Source organism: Meleagris gallopavo, chromosome 3 (genome assembly GCF_905368555.1).
Source record: "Meleagris gallopavo chromosome 3, MGAL_WU_HG_1.1, whole genome shotgun sequence".
Lineage (NCBI taxonomy): Eukaryota > Metazoa > Chordata > Aves > Galliformes > Phasianidae > Meleagris > Meleagris gallopavo.
In genome coordinates this window covers 36,155,034-36,175,414 of record NC_139406.1, presented here as the reverse complement: position 1 = coordinate 36,175,414, position 20,381 = coordinate 36,155,034, and the positions used below count along the sequence as shown (strand labels likewise).

The window sequence follows — 20,381 nt, the reverse complement described above, 5'->3', positions numbered from 1 at the left end:
GTAGGCGGGGCGGAAGCGGGGCCGAGCCGTTCCGGGCCGCGCCGCCGTCATAGGGCACCGTGACCGAGATGAGCAGCATGCGCTTCACGGTGGAGGGCCTGCGGGATGCCATGAAGTACATGGTGCAGTCGGAGGGCTTCGACAGGGTGCTCGGCAAGGTAGGGCGGGCTGCCGAGTCCCCTGCTCTCCCAGGGCGGTGGGAAATAGGAGTGGTGTGCTTAACGCTTCCTTCGTGATGCCGATGGCCAAGGTCGCCTCTAGGGCTGTGAAGTGTGGAAATGTTATTACTGTTCTCTGCTTAAAAATAAAAGCAAGTGCCCATCATAACAGACACCTTGAAGTTATGCTGAAAAAGCAAATGTGTCACAGGTCTGCGAGCTGCCGGCAAGGCTCAGTGTTAAGAAATGTGGTGGTCTGGTGCTGCTCTGCAGTTACAGAATTATAGAAGGGATATTACAGTAAGGTGATGCTACAGTACAATTAAAACGTGGTTAAAATGGTGTTACTATATCTGTTACACATTGCAGCGTGTGGCAGTGCAGCTGATGTGTTCTCCCACAAAGTTTCAGGGCCTTCATTACATTTTGCAGAGCCAGGGTTCTGTTTCTGGTGTTATGCTGTCGATGTGTGTGTGGAACCCTGCTGCGCAGAGATGAAGTGAATGCATCTGAGCAAACAGCCATGCCAGAACCTTTGTTTTTTGAGTTAGAGGAGCAAAACTGATAACAGAAGCAGTATTTTTTCCTTGTCAGCTCCATCACCTGATGCTTAAAGAAAGTAACTGTTTTCAAAAGGGAAGATTTAGACTGGATGTGAGGAAAAAGTTTTTTACAAGAGTGGTGAGGCACTGGAGCAAGTTGCGCAGAAAGACTGTGTATGCCCTGTTCCTGGAGACACTTGAGGTCAGGATGGATGGGGCTCTGAGTAACTTGATCTAGCTGTAGATGTCCCTGTTCATTGCAGAGGAGTTGAACTTGATAGGGAGATGGTCTTTAATAGTCCCTTCCAACTCAAATGATTGTATGAAAGCAACTGTCGCTGTGTTTCCCCTAGACATTTTGGTCTTATGTATAGAAAGTATAATCTTTAGGAAGCTCATAGAGTTGTAAGGAGTCCATTAGTTATAATGACTCCAATCAGTTCCTACTGACATCTTCACCCTGATAATTCTACTCTTCTTGCGCCTTAAAATTCCATTAATTGGATAATGGGTGCAGCACTCAGCTAAAAAGGTAACTCGCTGGAAGTCAGCCTAGAGAGGAAGGCTTCTTACCTTTCTTTGGAAAATATTGTGACTTGTTCTGAAACCCACTTCTAGAAGCAGAATGCTATAAAATCATAATTTTGTTTGAATTTCAAGCATCTGCTGTTGTCATATCCAGCTGAGTAGATGTGGGGAGACCAACAGATGTTGTGTACCTTGATTTCAGCAATGCATTTGACACTGTCTCCTGTAACATCCTTATAGGTAAACTTAAGAAGTGTGGGATAGACAAGTGGACAGCCAGGTGGATTGAGAGCTGGCTGACTCATTGTGGCCTTCCAGTATTTAAAAGGAGTTCATAAACATGAGGGAAATCAACTTTTTATAAGGGTGGATAGTAATAAGACAAGGGGGAAATGCTTTTAAAATAAGGGAAGGGAGATTTAGATTAGATGTCAGGGGGAAGTTTTTTACTCAGAGAGTGGTCAGGTGCTGGAACAGGTTGCCCATAGAGGTTGTGGATGCCTCATCTCTGGTGGTGTTAGGGCCAGGTTGTATGGGGCCCTGGGCAAAATGATCCAGTACTTGATGTAGTGGCTGGTGATTCTACAGGTGGCAGGGGATTGGAACTTAATGATCCTTAAGGTCCCTTCCAACCCGTGCCATTCTATGACTGAAAGAGCTCAGGGAGTAGTGATTAGCACAGAGTCTGGTTGGAGGCCTGCAGCTACTGGTGATTCTTAGGGGTCGGTACTTGGTCTGGTCCTACACAACGGCTTCATCAATGACCTGGATGAAAGGATAGAACACACCCTCAGCAAAAAGGCTGTGCTGCCATTTAGTGAGACCTGGACTGGCTGGAGAGTTGGGCACAGAGGAACCTGATGGAGTTGAGCAAAAGAGCATGGCCAGCAAGTTGAGGGAGGTGATCCTCCCCCTCTGCTCTGGCCCTGGTGAGACCACATCTGGAGTACTGTGTCTAGTTCAAAACATATAGGGAATTTCTAGAGAGTCCAGTGGAGGGCTGCAAACATGATTAAGGGCCTGGAGCATTCTCCCATACATGGAAAGGCTAAGAGAGCTGGGCTTTGGAGGCTGAGAGGGGATCTTATCAATGCTTATAAATATCTAAAGGGTAATTGTGAAGAGGGCGAGGCCAGGCTCTTTTCAGTGGTGCCCAGCAACAAGACAAGGAACAACAGGCACATGCTGGAACATGGAAATTTACATATGAATGTGAGGAAAAACTTCCTTACTTTGAGAGTGACAGAACAATGGAACAGGTTTCCCAGAGAGGTTGTGGAGTGTCCTCCCCTAAAATGTGCAAAATCCTCCTGGACACTTTCCTATGCACCTACTGTAGAGAAGTTGCTTTAGCAGGGGGTTGGACTAGATGATCTCCAGAGGTCCCTTCCAACCCCTAAGATCCTGTGATTCTGGGATCTACGTGAAGCCTTTCTTACTTGAGATTTTTTCCTGTTCTGGAGAGGACAGATTTTAGGTTGAGATTTTTCAGCTTTAGCATCAGAGGAATTTTCTGGTTTAATTCCAACGTTGTATCCACATAGGGCTTAACAACTGTGGGTTTTAAAGCCATTCTCAAAAGTGGAGCATTGCAGATATGACTGGGAGCTGAAGCAGCTCACTGAGATGCATGGGAGGACAGAGGCTTTGGAGATGTACAGATCAGCAGCTCTAGTTGTGTAAGTCCTAGAAGCATTCAAGTACCCGACTACTGCTGTCAGGGAAGAAGGCAGTGAGTGACAGATCAGAGACTAGATGCCATCCTCAACTTGCTGATAGATTGGAATGCTCTCTAAAGGCAGTGGAAGCTATCATCTGCTGTCAGTGTCAGGCATTGGGAAAAGACCATGACTGCAAACTGTGTGTGAAACAGTGTATTGCAGCATGGCTGTTCTCCATAGACTTGGGATCTTCATTGGTCAAGGTGCTATTTTTACACTAGGACATTGCCTCAGTGGTTTCCCCTTTGCTTAACTCCATTTTTTTTTCCATTTGAAGTTGGACTGAGTACTCAGTTACCACTTACCTTGCTATCATTTCTCTGCAAATTTTGCATAAACTTTGTCCTTTCAGGGACTTTAGCTGGAATTGAGCTCTTATAACTAAGCAGTAGTGAAACTGGAAACATTTCAATCTTGAGTAAAGAGAATAAGTCAATCCAGTTGAAAAGGTATGGAAACATTGCAATAAAAAAACAAACAAACAAACAAAAAAAACCCCACAATTCTTTGGTGTAACAAATCAGAAAAAAAAATAGTAGGAATTACAGTAAATATTATGTCCACATTTCACTTGTGGCAGTCTAAAGGTTCTTCAAAGTATTTGCTACAAGCATAATATATATATATTTATATATATATAATATAAATATATTATATGTTTTATTATATTATATATATATTATATATATGTTATATATTATATATTATATGTTTTATTATATTATATTATATATATAATATATATATGTTTATAAACATGTGTTTGTGTGTGTGTGTATATATATATGTTTGTATGTATATATGTTTATATATATATAATTATTTCAGGTCTGCATCTGTCTTCAGAATTTGAATGTAGTACTACTAAATGCAGAGACTAGAGTAAAATAATTTAAGCAATTGAAATGCAATAACTTCTTCTCAAAAATCCAACTGCTTTTGTTGATTACATGGGGAAGTGTAGTTCCACAAATGCACTGTGATTTTCCGTGTAACACCTTTCTATATAACATCTATAGAAGTGTGTACATAAATTATGGTGCTGTAGTACATTATGATTCAGTGTTGGATAATTGTGGCCAGGAATGCAAATTTCAGTTTTTCAAGGAGGCCAATGGGATTAGCTCAAAGTTTATGGAAACATCTAATGTGACAGTTAAATTACTATGTTTTATGTCTTTCCTTCTGTTTCATGAATCCAAAATAATCAGCTTGATTCAGGGCAGCACCTGGAGTTGGTACTCTGTCAGTAAGCTCTTTATTCCATTTTTGGTTATACAGATGAAACTTCTTTCTGCGAATCCAGGAAAAGTTGTGTGTGAATTGAAAGTGGAGGAGGAACATACCAACAGAGGTGGCACGTTACACGGAGGTTTGACAGCCACACTTGTGGACGTGGTATCTACAATTGCATTGCTGTACACAGAAAGAGCACTGCCTGGGGTCAGTGTGGACATGAACATCACGTAGGTATCTTCCACTGTGCCTAGCAGAACTTACTAACTTTTCTTCCCTGACAAGGTGTTGACTCCGTTACACTTCCCTTATGTGTTGTACTGCCTGCTTTAAAAAGGCGTCTGAAGTCTTGTTTTTAATAAACTAAGTTGTGGGTGGAGGGAGGCGTATCTGAGGATATTGCCAGTTGGCTGCAAAATTTGAGTCAGAGTTTTTATTTATTATGTGCATTGTTGCCCATTCATTCATAGAATGTTAAAGGGGTGGTATATGGTAAGTTTTAGTCTTACACAATTGGCTTATTTCTTTGCTTGGGCAGATTTGTTAGTGTCCTCAAATAGCAAAATCTAGGCCAAACAGCTTTCAATAAACCCTTTTTCAGCATTAGTCCAAGATTAAAAAAGGAAACATTTTAGCTCTGTTTTATACTCAGAGGATAAATTAAAAATTGAGTCAGAATTTCTCACTGACAGAAGATTCCTTTACTCTAGGGTGTTTGATGGTTGAGAATAGTTCTTGTAATACAATTTTTAAATAGTATCTTCAAAAAAAAAAAAAGTGTGAAAACCTTTGATCGTGCTGTTACAGCTTCCAGCTTTGCTTCATTACTTCCACTGAAGAGATTATGACTACTAAAGTAGTCCTACTTGAAATAACTAGTACTGAGTACTAAAAATCTTGGAGAAATAACTCCTCATTAAAACTGCCTAAAAAAAATGTAGGGAAGTATGTGGGGAGTGATCTGTATCTTTACCAGATGCTTTCCTTTCTCCCAGTGCCTTCTGCTTTCCTGCTGGTAATGTGGGATTGGAGCTTTCCACTGACACTGTGATGACCAGGAAATTTCTGGAAATGAAAACTTGCACATATGATTAATTTTGCCTTGCAGCAGTGTAATGAGAGACCAGCGTTTTAATTATTTACACCATCCTCATGGTGTAAATGCCTGCTCAATTATAAGAAGCTAAAATCTCAAGAAAATACTCTCTGGAGGTGATCTAAAATAATCAAGTAGCATAGAGTTTAGGAAATATGACGGTCAAACAAAACTTAAAGTACTGCAGTGGAGTACTGCTTTCAATGAACAATTGATATTGGATATCAAATATAGTTATATTCCACTTTGTTTTCCTTTAGAGGAAGGATCTTTTTTAAAAGCTATCATGGAAAAAGCTATTTCAGTTATGGAATGAACAGGGAGAAACAGAAGGCTTATTTATTTAAATCACAAGAGGATCAGCAGCCTCTGGGAGGCTGAGACTCTGCCCCCCTAAAAACTAATGGGGCTTGTGCAATAGCAGCATGAGACATGATCAACATGGTGTTGTGCATAAAAACGATCTGGTTGATGAAGTTACGTATCCAGCACTTCTACAGTCTCCTGTGCAAACATATGATTAGCGTTTCCTTACCTCAGGTCAGGGCTGGATCACATTTCTCCTCATTCTTTCCCAGCTTTTTGTGGCAGAATTTCTTCTTACTTCCTGGACAGTGTGTTTTCAGAGCACACCCACACACTTATGTAAATAAAACAAAGTTATGTAGTGAATGGAAATGGAGTTAAACCAGGGAAGTTCTGAAAGCCTCCCAAATTTCCATGGCTTTTCTCTGATCAGGCTATGAGAAGCAGTTAAGCTGTGATAAGGCTCTACACAGAAATTACCTTCTAGATATGTTATTTGCAGAGATATTCTGCAGAAACCAGCCAAACTGACTTAGAAAGGCCACAAGGAGCCTGCAGGGGCTAGAATAGGACTTGGAGTTGAGCTTGTATCACATTTTTGGTACCTAATTCTTCCTGGTCCAAAAAGGACTTTTCACGAGAACCAAGTGATGGATTTCTTTCTATCCTCCATTTCTTCAGAGAACATTACACCAAACTATCACTGCAGTACTCCAGAGGAGTTCAAGGACTTTAAACAGCAGGGATTTTCAAGTAGGCAGTTATAAGGATATGTGACTATTGGTTTTGCTTAATTCCATTTGTGATAATCTAAAATAAAGAAATAGGCTTGGATTTGTGCTCTGTACAAACCCTTATTTGTTCATTTTGTTCTTCATTTAAGATATACCTCAGCTGCTAAAATTGGAGAAGAAGTACTGATTACGGCTCAGATTTTGAAGCAAGGAAGAAATATTGCATTTGCCAGTGTGGATCTAACAAATAAGGCAACAGGAAAGTTAATTGCACAAGGCAGACATACAAAGTATATAGGACAATAATGCAACGAATTTCAAAAATAATAAGATTGAGTTAAGAATCCCATCTAGAACAATTTTCTCACTTACACAATGACAATCTCCACACTCTTGTTTGTATAACATGAATTGGTCTCAGTTCTGTGATAAATGAACAAATTTATTACCATCAAAATGGTTAAAAGCCAAACAGGCATTAATTTTAGGGGATGAAAAACAACACAATAGCATGAGAATGCATCTGTTTGGACTTTGAGGGTCAAGGTAACAAAGAAAAAGCTTTTGGAACAGCAGCATGGTTTACTAACATGACAGTGTTAAAGGATCTGTTTTGTTTTTGCTGTGATTGTAGCCATGTGAGTAAGCAATCCACCCTCCAGGCTTATGACTGTTGCATTCACACACTACAGTGTATGCTTACTAACCATGCTGTAGGAGGGTGGTGAAGGGTACTTATAAGCAACTAGTTTCACGTTATGGATAGTGTGAAGCAAGTTAATACAAAGCATAGTTCACCGATGCTGTAACATTCAAATCTTTTCAATAAAGCTTTCTGAAACTGCCTTTTTAAAGGCTTTTATTTCTTTATTTCAAATAAGTTTGTTAGGACAGAGTGGCTGAGAGTGGGTGCAGTGGAACAGGTATACACCAATTCACCCAAGAAATTTATTTTCTCATTGATTGTTTGTGAATGTTCAGCTACAGTATGAGAGCTTTCCAACTCTTAACTAAAATTATGTCTATTTTTAAAAAATCAACAGGTGAGACTCAGAAGCATGTGAAAGGGATTTCTGAAAGCCTTGTGGCAGGCTCATAGTTGAAGGCTGTCTGACACATGTTGAATGTGATAGAATACTGTTTCATCAGCTAAGTCTCGTCTCCTCTTGCACTGCTGTTGACAGGTTTAACTGCTTTCCTGAAACAGCCTTGCAGAGGATCACCTGTCATCTACCACACTGCAAGAAAAATAGCAATGCCAAATGCACAGTGCAAGTTTATTTAAACCATGCCCTTAGTTTTGCTCTAGTGGAAGATGTGAAAAGTTAGTATACAGTGATAAAGTGCACGCAAGGTTCTTTTTGTTATACAAGCTCAGTCTTTGGTGATTTCAGCTTTGTGACTGCATATACATTCCATGCGTTTCAAACTTTTTTGTGCATTCTCAAAACTGAAGATTCAGTGACTATATGATATCACTTGTTTGTGCAGACCAATTACCATCTATTTTGACTATTATCAGAAGCAAGAGACTGGGTTAAGAATGACAGAGGCAGTGAATTTGCGTCCTGAAAGATTCAGAACACACTTCAGTTCGCTGCATGCCTGGGCGACTCTGCAGTTGTGTAATAACTGCCCCAGTGCAATTTAACACCTTCCCTCCATCAAAACTGGTTGCCTCAGTTAAATGGTCTCATTCTATCACATAGCATTCATCATATCTACATAATTGCAATTGAAAGGTGCCCAGGCAAATTAGAAATGGCAAACTTCAACAAGAAAATAGTATCCTTGTGTTCCTATTCAAGCCTGGCAAGGACAGTTGCAGGCTGAGAGGGAAACCTTCCTGAAATTACAATTCTTTTCTCCCTTGTAACAGAATAGTCTGTCATAAGGTACACGATATTTCAGTGCTGCCTAATTAATAAGAGGGACATCACTAACACACTGACCAGTTGTTTCAGAAGCAGTTCATTAAAATCATTATTTTAAGACAGCCTTGTCTTTTAGCCCTCCATCAGCAACAGCACTGATAATTTACTTCACAAAATAACAGAGTTTAAGGCCTTTGAAGGAATTGTTACCATTAAGATTGCTTACTTTGGGAATAAGGTGTCAAACTTCAATTCTGAAGTGTTCTTTTGCTGCTTCCACACTAAACCTGCCTGTTAGAAAATCTGCATCTTATTCTAGCTAGGTCTGAAAGCAAAGAATGAGAAATAATTAGCATAATAATGACGAATAGCACGTGATTCCAGCTGGCATCAGAACAAGCAGATCTCCTGCGGGGTTGACCTGGTTCTATCACTGCAGATTTAGGCATAATTCCCTTACAAGCAAATAAAGTGACAAGCATTGCAAGACGATCTCATCGTATTTGTATAAGAAATCACGTATCCAGTAACTGACACTTGTAACCATTGTACCTTACAGATGACACTGTCCATCCCATATTGTGGAGTTCATTGGTGTTTGTTTTGTTTTTTTCTCCAACACATCAAATACCTACACAATATTCCTACATTTCTAAAGATCTCACCTTTCATAGGATCAAACTTTTAAATAGTGGACTGACACATCATGGAACAGTTCATCTTTATCTCTGAAAGCAACTGCAGCTTCCCACTGTATGCAATATACTGGCCAGCTAAGTGTTTCATGCTGGTTTCACATTATTACTGGCTGTTGCATCAATACATTCAGACTGACACCTGAGTATTTGTGCCACAGTGGAACTCTGCATAACAGATCCCTTGGAAAAACAAGGAATCAACATAGAATCATTCCTCGCAGTGTTTAAAGCCAAGAGCCCAGATGCTAAGCAGAACAAAAACCAATTGCAGCCAAAGTGCTGTGAGGAGGGTTTTGTCATTAAGGATTCCAACTCTTGATTAGAGGCAACTTGTCAATGGCAAACTGAATAGAAGGGAGAATAAGGAAGTTAAACCTGTTTCAGCAGTACCCCATCAGGACTCATTGCTGGTTTTTCAGTTGAAGCCACCTGCCACAAAGGGCTGAACACCTTCACCCAGGCTTCTCTGCCAATTTAATTACGAGTTAGTTGGTTTACAACTCTGAAACTGGCAAGCCACTTAAAGGAAACGGGAAGGGGACAGAATTAGAATTAGGCTGTTAAGTAACTGCACTGAACAGCAGCTAAATTCTGTTCTGCTGCATTGACTGGCTCTGAGCCACTGCCAGGAGATGTGTAAGAACTTCTGCTTGCACTTTATCATTAGCCATTTCACAACTTCGCTCTGTTTGCAGAAATCATCTGATCAGTAGAAACAGAAACCCCCAAACCTCTCTGTTACCTCATTCTCCATGGGTATGGAGAAAGAGGGACTCTGATTCCTGTTTCACTCCTTAGAGTTCAGGGACAACATGATGACAGTTACTGCCTTTGTGATCTTACAGTGCATTCATTGAATGACTGCCATTACTAAATCCCATGGGCCCAAGTAGCCACAGCTGTGGGACACTGCACTACGTGCAGTTCTCATTTAACAAGCAAGTTACCTGGAAGCTCTTACCAAAAGGAAAGCACTGACTATCCTGAAAAATCCCTACTGTTGCTTGCTGAAACACTACTACCTGGGCTGTATCACTGCAGTAGGAGGCTGTATCTTTAACATTCTTCTGCTTAAAACAAACAGTAGCTGCTCACATAGTTTTTCAGGAGCCCAGAAAAGCAGCTTGTAGAGCAGATGCCGTAGGCTCAGCATGGCTTTAGCATACAGCAATTGCACTCAAATTACAAGCCCTTCCCATATGTAAATACTCTCCAAGCAGAAAAACTAGGTCATAGATATCTTCAGCCCTAAAAACCATTTCAGTCAGTCATGCAAAAATTACACTTGCCTATCACTTGCTCTGCAGGTTAACTGAAGCAAGCTGATTTATCTATTCCTGTGCATCATCTGTGAGGGACATTCTGTTTCATATATGCTGCAGGGAAAAAAAAAAAAAACACAAACACACACACACACAAAGTAGATCCCCCCCGAGGTGTAGATGGAACTGTAGTTTTCGTAGTATTCTGTGTGCCTCAAAACTTTAGCAGACAAACTTTCTCATTTTTGCAAAATTTGATTATAGCTGTTTCTCATTACTTAATTCCAGAAAGCTTTCCCATAATCTGTAGGCTTATGCAGTTTCTGTTTTTCTGCTTTGCCTAACTGCAAAACTGAAAATAGAAGCAGCTTTTCTAGTCTAATGCTAGAGAATAATCTATGCCATGTCTGTACTTAGATACATGAAACAGGTAGTCTATAAATTCCTGACTTTAATAACTTTCATACTACTGGCAGGAACTTTAAAACAATCTTAAGTGAATCTTCTAGCAGTGCATTCGAGTAATCTCACATTTGAGAAGCAAAAAACCCCAAAATGACTAAAAAGACCACTTTTTATGCAACCCTGAGAGTCTGACTTAATATGAAACTGATTTCATTAACTAGACATAACTTACTGACTCAGCAAATGACAAGCACAAGAAAACTGTTCTCCTGGCAGCAAAACAGAAACGGGCAAGGAAACCTGTAGAGTTTACAGAAGAGTACGTACAACATGCAGTTCACAGCTTGCTTTCTAAGCTGCAAGAGCACAAGCTGAACACGCGCCCTCGCAACCTGGAAGGGCAACCATATCTTTGGATCAAGATGCATCAAAAGCAACATGGTCAGAAAGGAGAGGGAGGTGATCCTGCCCCTCTACTCTGCACTGGGGAGACCTCACCTGGAGTACTGTATCCAGATGTGAGTCCTCAGTACAGGAGAGATATGGAGAGGCCTTCATGTATTCACACACATCCCCAGCAAAAAAAAGTAATTAGGCTTACACAAACTACACTCTGTAAGCATGAGTACTGTGAGATTAAACCTACATTTTGAAGAACCCCATCACTATGACAGAGGGCCTGAAACCATAAGCAAGGTATTGATTTCATTGATTCCAAAAGTGCTTTTCTTTTGCTACAGAAGCTAGCAGAATAATGCTGACATTAAACCAGAAGATCCATTAAGAGTACAGTAACATCAAACTTGATCTTTTTCCACTGAAGTCATTCTGCAGGCAGAGAAAGATGCCTTCTTCTACATGACCAATGATATGAACTCCTACACACTGAGATTTTCATGCCCGTGAGTCTGTTGTTTCCCTTTATCTGGACTACTTACAAAAGGCAGAAGTGCATCAACTCCATCTGACAGCACAGCAAAAAATATATTTGTTAGCTGTGTGGAACACATCACTTACCAGAATCAGTATTATACATCTACATTCTTCTCCCATGAAAGCATTTAACTCTGGGATCATCATCACAAAGAACAAACAAATAACCAGAGCATCTTCTGCAACCCATACAAGACTGTCAAAGCAACTAAAGTGAATTCATTTCTCATGTATTACAGAAGACTATAAATTAAGGATCATGCCAGGATTGACACTGTACAAATAACCGTACAAATCCAACTAGGCCAACACTGAAGGTTTTTGTTGTTGTTTTTTTGAAGTTGTTTTACTGACTTTTTGCATCAGGAACTTTGAAGATGTTTGCTTCATTGATCAAGGTAACTACACTCTTACAGACATGACGATGGTATAACTAAGTTGGGAAACTAAGCACTACCTGCAGATACGTTGGTTGGTGTTTTATACAGCAGAAATTTCAGTACGATTTCTTTGCGAGGCATGCAGCTTTCAGGCAATGTTTTTCTGGACTGTTCCAGTTTAACCTGTAGGATATTATGACCAAAGAAGTAAAAATACCCATGTAGCATACACTAGTATGCCAGTGATTCTGTGATTTCCAACAGCTGCTTTTCCATAGTAAACATTTTCCCTATTTACTAAAAAGAAAACCTTTACCACTATGTTATGTTCATCGTAACATCATTTTTACAGTTTGTTTTTTTTTTTTTTAATGCTTGCAACAGGTGACACTGTCAAAAGGTAAGACACTGGTAAAACTCACAGGATTTCCATGAATGAACACAGTTGTCTTTCACCTAATTTATTTAAGTTCCAATTTTTTTTTTCCAATTTCAAACGAAAGCTAAATACAAGTTTTAAACAGGTAAGCACTAGCTTTATTCAAAGGGAGCAGGCTTATACAGTTTTACTCCAGTAAAGTACTCAACTCTTAATCAAAACCTTCTTTGTCATCAAAACTATACAGTAGTCTTTCTTTTTTCATTGCACAATCTTAATGTTCTATCAGAACCAACTTTTGACACTCCAAACACTATCTTACATTGTTTTATAATGTCTATTCCAAAAGAAAAAACCTCAACAGGTTTTTCATAAGAAATGTTTTAGAAACCAGTATTTCCTGCACAGTTCACCAGCAAGTCTACAAGTCTCAACTCTCAAGAAAAAATAATCCTCTACCAACATTGTTTCTGCAGCTATTGTTTTATTTTATTTTTAGCTGCTTTAGCTACTTCAGACTCCAGGCCTGCCTCATCTGTATAAATGCATCCAACTCAAAAGAATACTTTCATACAGTTATACAGCAACTTGGGGAAAGAGATGCAAAATGAAAGTGCCAGTAAACTCATACATGGCCCAGCAAAAGAAAAAAAAAAGAAGGCAAGAGATGCCTACACATTAAATGAGATGCTTTTTTTTCCTTGCTTTAAAAGAAGAGCAAAATCTTTCCCACATTTACCTCCTATTGTAATAGCCACTTTTCTGTTCATTAACATGAATCTGATAGTACTCTTTGATACAATCATTAACAGCTAAGCTGTAAGGCTTTTAAACCCTTTACATTCACTTCTCACCCTCCAAACACTGATGGTTAACACAGATGTTGGGGACATGACCAGCACAAATGGGAACACCACCACAAATGATCACCTTGTGCTTTCAGATACATTTGTTTCAGTGTACAGTCCCTTCATTTCACATTTTAGTAAGATGCTGATGCAGTGCAGAAGTATGCAAAGCATCCTCTCTTTCACAAGGTCCATGCAGAAAACAACCAAAAAAATTTTAAAGTTCTGAGATACAAATGACAAAAAAAAAAATCCAGGATGATCAAGTTTCACAATGTATAGTGTTCTGAACATGAGTCCATTTTCTTCTAAATCCTGAAAGAATAAAGTGGTGAGGAAAGTGAAAATTCACTGCTGCATTCTGTGATCTTCCCCATTTTGCTGGCCAGTACCTTACTCTGGCATGTGAGGACGGAGGTGATCCTCTATGGTACCAACCGTCCAGTGAGTGAGCTGCTCCTGTGGCAGGTACAGGCAGATGCTGCATAACTTGAAGATTGTAGCTTTGTTTTTTGGAGTCTACAGGCAAAGAAAACACAAAGAAAAGCAATTAAACATGCAAGTCAACTCAAAATTAATAGGCAGACGCTCAGAAGACTCAACGCAATTAACAGCATGTTTGTGGCAGAACACAGGCATTTAAAAGCCACTGTCTTGCACACAATCTAAACAAAAACCTCTGAATACCTAAAAATCTTCTCATTTTGTTCATTTTCCCCTCCACCCATTTTGGTAATATCACACAAACTCAGCCAATACTTTAATGTCTCCAAAATCCTTACGTCTATTTCAGAACTTTATGTTTTTGTATTAAAAATTACAGAATTGCGCAGCCAGCTCCCTACCCTGTAAATAGCTCATGCATGCGCAAATACTATTTATAGCATGTTTCCTCTAAGAGCTGAAGCGCAAGCACGAACGCACAATCAGCTTTTCCACATGGATATTTTGCAATACAAGTCACTAGCATTCCTGAGAAGAAAAAGCATGTGATGAGTAAGACACTCCTAAACCACACTTTGGGTAGCACAGAAAAGAAGGGACAGAGTAAGCTTACCTGCAAGTGCTGTCTGTCAATGAAGAGAAACACTGACTGGGTAGGGTTGTTGACGACAATTCCAGTCTTGTCCTTTCGGCTCAGAACATGCAGAAACTGTTTTTCATAGTCACCATGATGAAACTCAAACTTGGCCTGCATTGTGTGAGGAAGGGAAATATTTACCAAGCTAAAAATGCAAGTATAATCAATTAATTTCACTCGATCTGCGGCTTTACAACCCACTGCCGTTTCTTTCCTTTTCTCATCTATGAGAAAAAAAAAAGTCAGGAAACTTAGCAACAAGTACACGCTTTAGTCTTGGCACAGAAGTTAAACTGCCTAGACTCATTCCAATGGCATTTATAATTCAAACCAAGGTGCAACTCTAACTGCCTACATAAGAAAAAAAATTCAACTTACTCTAACAGAACATCTGTGCATAAGCTGTACAGCACATTTCTGTCAATAACTTACTATTGCAACTGAAGTTACTTTGAAATCTTGGAAATTTGTTCGTTTCAAGGCAAAACTACAATGCAATAATCCCACCTATTTTAGATCTGCTGCCATTTACAAAATACAGCAACTCGGGGTACTCAAAGAACCTTAATGACGTATGTAGATAAAGATTACATTGTACTGAGAAGAGCCATGTTGAATTAGTTACTAGAAATACTGAGACTATGTATCTATCTATATATGCTATTTGAAAAGGTTCTTCATGCTAAGATCACATTCATGAAGCAGAACTCAGAAGACTGTTTTATAAGTAAAACCAACTGGTACACTTTGTCACATGCACAGAAGTCACAGACCTTATCACGGTTAAGCAAAGATAGTATTAAGCCTAAGCCTTCCCTTCTTCCTCCTGTCTAGTCCCTTCTTTCCCATCCCCAGATATATAAGTTAAAAACCATACCTGAACAGGCCTAAAGGGTTCATCAGATCCCTTCCACCGAGAAAACAGGAGACAGACTATCTTCTCAATGTCATTACGAGGCCAAAGAATGAAGTCCATCTCCTGGGTACAGCCGATCACATCCTGCAAATGGTAGGGTTCTGTACTTAAGTCTCTCCATTAGTAGCAGATACAAATAAGCAACTTGCCTACAGCCTTATAATTAAAAGGTGATACTTATTATCTTGTTTGTGTGGATTTTTTTTTCCCATTTGTTTTACTCAAAAGAACTATAATCTTCCTCACCCTCCAGTGAGTTTTAAGTATCCAGTCAATATAAGTTCCAGCTTCAGGAGAACTATTATTCCTAGGAAAAGTTATTTGCTTTCCAGTATTCATCTAACAAAACCATTTAGTTATATGTATACAGTTGTTTCAGTACGTATCTATTAACAAATGCCAGCAAAAAACTACCAAGGCATATTTCAATGAGACACGTTAAGATAAAGCACAGGCACTGCAGATTTAAACAGAATTTCAGAAAGCATGTGCTAAGTTCTATGATGGTTAAGCACTGGAATAGGCTCCCCAGGGAGGTGGTTGAGTCACCATCCCTAGACTGCTTAAAAACTGTTTGGATGTGCTCAGGGACATGATTTAGCAGAGAGTTGTTAGGGTAGTAGGGTTGCAGTTGGACTTGTCAATCTTGGAGGTCTTTTCCAACCTGAGCAATTCTATAATTTTAAGTTACCCTTCAAACTAGACCCCACAAAAGCAACCCTTCAGAACTCTCAGGCAGCAGCAGATGAGAAAATAGGGAAGCAGGATTAGCATCAAGATTCACAAGTAGTAGTACAACTCAGCAAGCACGAAGTATAACCCTACCCTGCGCATAGACTGGTAGCGGGGTGCATGAAGCTGTACTACATCCTTCTGCAGAAGCTCTAAGGAACTTTCCAAAGAATAGCTGGAATCCCGCACACCTCTCAGAATATTTTCTTCATAATTATTGGTCATGACTGGTATCACTTCAGACACTTCAAAAAGCGCTGACTTTTTCTTCTGTAAAAGAAAATACACATTGCATTAAGGTTACACTCATTTCTAGGTACTTGTAATTAATTTATTTCAGACTTCATAATTTTCTACTAGTATTCATGTATAAGGCCCCAGTTAAGACCTGGACACAAATCAGAGCTGAATCAGAAAATGCAGACATCTTTTGGATCAAATATCAAGAGTCTACCTAGACACTGCTAGGATTGAACTTCCATCATGCAGAACGCATGACTTCAGGCTGACCAACAAGGTCCTCCACAAGCTTTTATTTGCCAGTCAAGTAAACCTGGTTAAGTCTTTCCACCTTGATGTTTGTTAACAATGGGGAGACTGGCCTATTAGAACCCCACCAATTAAAAAAATCCAGTTATCACTGATTAAACTTGTATTTCTTTAGAAATAGTGGTATCTTCTACTAGGAGAAGTAACACAGAAGGAAAAAAGAATGAACTGTCCTTTAAATACAAGCAAGTTCACTCAGCAGTCTCACTGCAATAGAGACAATACCCAGAAACTATGTCACACTAAAGAAAGCTGGGTTTGAACAAGAATTGAACAAACTGGACACAACAATTTTATGGAATTTTTTAAATGAAGTCCAGAGAACAGTCTTCATTACAGAGAAGTAGCTTCTACCAAATGTAAAGAAATATACATTTAGTTAAACAGTTTTAGTGCTCATGTACATGTGTTTCCTTATTTTGTCTATTTAGTTGTAATTTGCTTCCATCTTCACTCAGTCAATTTGTTCAGTATGTTACTCTGAGCATCTACTTTTCCTCTCCTTCTGTGGACAGAAAAATCTTACAATTCTGGCTCTGAGTTGACATTAGAACGCCAATGGGTTTCCCACTTCGGCTCACATTTACAGCCTCCAATAGCCTTCTACAAAACAGTTGAGTGAACAGACTTCCTCTTTTTCCCCCCTATTTTCAGAAAAGGGGAGGCAGCTTCACATACGCCAACATCCTCGGGCCATTGCAACACTGCCTTTAACAGCCGCTCCCTTCAGCTGCCAAGTTCTCCCTTCTGCTTTAACCAGATAAGTGCAGTAGCTTTGTCAATTGCACCAGTCAGGTCTCGTTTCCTAACTGAACCATTTCACAGCAAACAATTATACAACTCAGACTATAATAAAGCTGAACAAAGTACAACATAACTTGTACTTCTCCAACACAGAAGCTATCAACTTATTTAATAATGCATTAGCACCCTCAGGATTATAGAACTACAAACGCAGGAAAAGGAAAGCCAAACTGACAGTAAATAAGAACTAGGCAGATATCAATGAGCAATAAAAAGACATAAAGCATTCAAGGGAACAAACTACTGATAAAAGACTTGGCCCAGCATAGTTATCTTGCACTGCAACACAGAACCAGATAAACAAGAACCAAATTACCTTGTCCTTGAACACAAAGGCAATGTACATCTTGAAGTCAAACTGGTCAGCTAAAGATTCTTTTTTCTTTCTAAGCTGAGCACGAAGTCTGTTCAGAGCTTGTTTCTTCCGGGAGTTTGGGTCCCCCATTTTGTTATATAGGTGGTACTAAAGCCTTTGGAAACTGTCGCTAAACTATGGGCACTTTTTCGTAAGACTCAAGTACAACAGAAACAAGTCATTTTATTCCTGCTAATATGACTGAATAGATAAAAAACACAAGTGCAACCCAAAACCGCACCTCAGGCAGTATTTTATGGGAATGTCATATTGGAAGGGTCAAGAAACAAAATAAGAAGTTGCCCAGCCATGGCTGGACAAGAGGTTTGACCATAAACCAAGAAAAAAACTAAGAATTTTTAACAACAACAACAAAAAATTTAACAGTTTGGCTGCAGGAATAAGTGGGCGAGAATGGAAAAAACAAATCTTATCACAATTTATGTGTACAATAAAAAGCAACTGGCACAAACCCAATCCATGGGGGGGGTTATTTCTGCTCTGCTTACAAAAAAAATGAAGCTGGTATTACAAACTGCGTTTCACCCCAGCCAGATTCATGACTCTACTGATTATTATTCTCAGATTCCCACTATTGCTGTGCTGCTTTTTACCCTTCACAACGATTACACTTGGTGGACGGCAGAGAAAAGGGTGCAAAGGAGGAGCGCGCATCCTGGGAGGTATGACATTTCTCTGCCAACAAGAACAAAATCAACTACAGACAACAACACAGTGCTGGTTTGAAGGGAAGCAAAGAGAAAAAACAGCAGAGTCATTTCTAACTTCATCCTGCTCATCATCGGGCACATCACTGCCCTGAGGCTTCTGCTGCCAAAGGGAAGAGAGAGCATGACAGCCACCGATGAGAAGCGGGCAGGGGTTAAGAGACAGTATTATCTCACCTAGAGACTAACACCCAAACGGACACCCCAAACCCTGACTCCTTCCCAGCAGGAGAGCCCTACATCCCCCGATGCCCCACAGGCTCCCTGGGCTGCTGACCCCCGGGGGATCCTTCTCTCTCTGCTGCTGCTGTGCCAGCAGCGCACTCGGCTAGCCGAGGCTGTGCATGACCAATGCTCCCTGCTTCTCCTTGAGCCTCCCTATGCAAGGCGGCAGAGGCTATAGCAGGCGGCCCGTGCCCGGGGCCTGGCACACCCACAGTAGCGCAACGCTTCCTCCTCTCACTTCATGGTCACGACTTGGAAAACATGGAGAGTTTTGCTTCCGCTTTTCTTGCCAAGCAGATTTCAGTGGCAATTTTTTTTTTGGCGAGGTTTTTTTTTTTTTAATCACAAGCCTAGGTTGTGATTTTAAACCTCCCAAACACCCTTCCCCCCCAAAAAAAGCAAATCTCCAATTATCAGGTTATTTTCCTTCTCTCTCCAGACATTTTGCCCCCCGAGGTGTTTGATTAGATTAGCAGGGATTTAAAGGTTGGAGGTTAGCAAATTCGTCGGACCAAGTTAAAGACAGGGGAAAAAAATCTCCCCCTCCTCTCCTTACAAAGAAAAAAAACAGAAAAGAAAGGAACTCCTCCCCCAATTTCCCCCTAACTGAAGCAAGAGGCTGAGAGACTCAGACAAGAGACCAGGGCCGTGGCTCGCTCGCTACCCGCAGCCGGCGGGCGCAGGAGGGACAGAGGAGGCGGCGCTGCTAGCAGCACGGAGAGGAGCCATGTCAAGATAAAGCCACCAAGCCGCCAAGCCCCCCCATCCCTGCCGCAGTGGACACGGTGACCGGGCCGCCCGCTCTGCCGCTGCTCAGCCCCAGCCTGGTCCCCATAGTCTAGCTCAGCGCCCCGGTGCCGGGGAGTGGGGAAATGGTGGCGGAGAGAGGAAGAGGAGAAGGAGGAAGAGGCGACGGCGGCGGCAGCAACGGTAGGAGGAGGAGACGGCGGCGGGTCGCTGCGCTAGCGGCTCCCAAGGAGGGCGGCGGGCATAGAGGCGCCGGAACGGCGGCGGAGGACGGAGACAGCCCGAAGGAGGACGAGGGCTCTCTTCGCCCAGGCGACCCTGGGACGTCCTCGGAGGCGACGGCAGGAGCGAGCGGGAGCGCCGCGGTCTGCGCCTGGCTGTCGGCACAGGAGCGAAGGGCGAGGGCAGCCGCGCGGCAGGAGCTAGCGCTCAAAATGGCAGCGCCTGAGTCACACAGGTGCCGCCCTGCCCGCACTGCGCAGGCGTGCTCGGCCGGCGCGTACCAAGCGCTCGGATCCGCGGGGGAAAGGGATCCGGGATGCGTGTCGGAAGGCTCCGCGGCAGCCTCGTTAGCCGCTGACACTCGCTTCTGTGAGAAATAAAGAGGAGACAACAAATGCGGCAGGGCTCCTCCGAGCCGTCAGCACGCCGAGAAGCCGGGCGGCTCTTGCCTGCTCCTTTGTCCCCCCGGCGCCCCGTGTCTCTGCCCTCTTGCCCCACGTGCCCTGAGGGACGAGGACCCGGATGGAGTTGCTGAACGCTGCACTTGGGCCGGGGGGAGAACCGACCACCCGTTACACCGCGCGGTGGGAGCTGCCAGAGGGAGGCGGGCTCTATGAGGCGTGTGGTGGTCTTCGTATCGGGGTGGCTGCTTTTGTTTTATCTCACTCGCCGAGTGTTGGGTTCAGTTCAGAATGTGTGCACAAAGTAAACTGCACGTGTTAAAAGAAGTTGACCGCGAGGCACCAGATGGTGCTCACCTCCAGCGTGGCTCTGCAGCAGTGAATGTGTGTGGCTGAGGTGCACCCATACGAAGGCTGCTCGCTTTTTTGTTGCTATTCCAGAGACCCGAGCCTAATCCTTGAATAAAAATAGGCATTTCTATTTCCATGCTAGAAGAAAAGGTGCACCGCCTATCTCTCGT

At 41.6% G+C, this 20,381-nt stretch overlaps 2 protein-coding genes across 3 annotated transcripts; one reads left to right on the top strand and one right to left on the bottom strand.

Moving 5' to 3' along the window:
- The first annotated feature begins 17 nt into the window (after window positions 1-17).
- On the top strand, window positions 18-7,166 carry ACOT13 (acyl-CoA thioesterase 13). Of its 2 annotated transcripts, none has more exons than XM_003204902.5 (3): window positions 18-158; window positions 4,231-4,415; window positions 6,471-7,166. In XM_003204902.5, the coding sequence occupies exons 1-3, from the start codon at window positions 69-71 to the stop codon at window positions 6,625-6,627; spliced, it is 432 nt and encodes a 143-aa protein (XP_003204950.1). In that variant the 5' UTR covers window positions 18-68; the 3' UTR covers window positions 6,628-7,166. The 2 variants fall into 2 exon arrangements, with proteins under 2 accessions (XP_003204950.1, XP_010706969.1); XM_010708667.4 differs by lacking the exon at window positions 6,471-7,166 and adding an exon at window positions 5,181-6,438.
- Window positions 7,167-12,318: 5,152 nt separating this feature from the next.
- Window positions 12,319-19,710, bottom strand: C3H6orf62 (chromosome 3 C6orf62 homolog). Its single transcript, XM_003204901.4, has 5 exons — window positions 17,499-19,710; window positions 15,923-16,099; window positions 15,059-15,181; window positions 14,158-14,292; window positions 12,319-13,619 (listed from the first exon to the last, which is right to left on the bottom strand). Exons 1-5 carry the CDS (start codon window positions 17,625-17,627, stop codon window positions 13,494-13,496), a joined length of 690 nt encoding a protein of 229 aa, XP_003204949.2. The 5' UTR covers window positions 17,628-19,710; the 3' UTR covers window positions 12,319-13,493.
- Window positions 19,711-20,381: the final 671 nt, after the last annotated feature.

Bases quoted from the DNA above. Each gene is read 5' to 3' on its own strand.
- ACOT13 (XM_003204902.5), top strand. From the start codon at position 69: ATGAGCAGCATGCGCTTCACGGTGGAGGGCCTGCGGGATGCCATGAAG. The intron at 159-4,230 runs GTAGGGCGGGCT...TTGGTTATACAG, and splicing joins TCGACAGGGTGCTCGGCAAG to ATGAAACTTCTTTCTGCGAA. The intron at 4,416-6,470 runs GTAGGTATCTTC...TCTTCATTTAAG, and splicing joins AGTGTGGACATGAACATCAC to ATATACCTCAGCTGCTAAAA.
- C3H6orf62 (XM_003204901.4), bottom strand. From the start codon at position 17,627: ATGGGGGACCCAAACTCCCGGAAGAAACAAGCTCTGAACAGACTTCGT. The intron at 16,100-17,498 runs GTAATTTGGTTC...TTTCTTTTACAG, and splicing joins CCTTTGTGTTCAAGGACAAG to AAGAAAAAGTCAGCGCTTTT. The intron at 13,620-14,157 runs GTAAGCTTACTC...CTTTGCCTGTAG, and splicing joins TTGACAGACAGCACTTGCAG to ACTCCAAAAAACAAAGCTAC.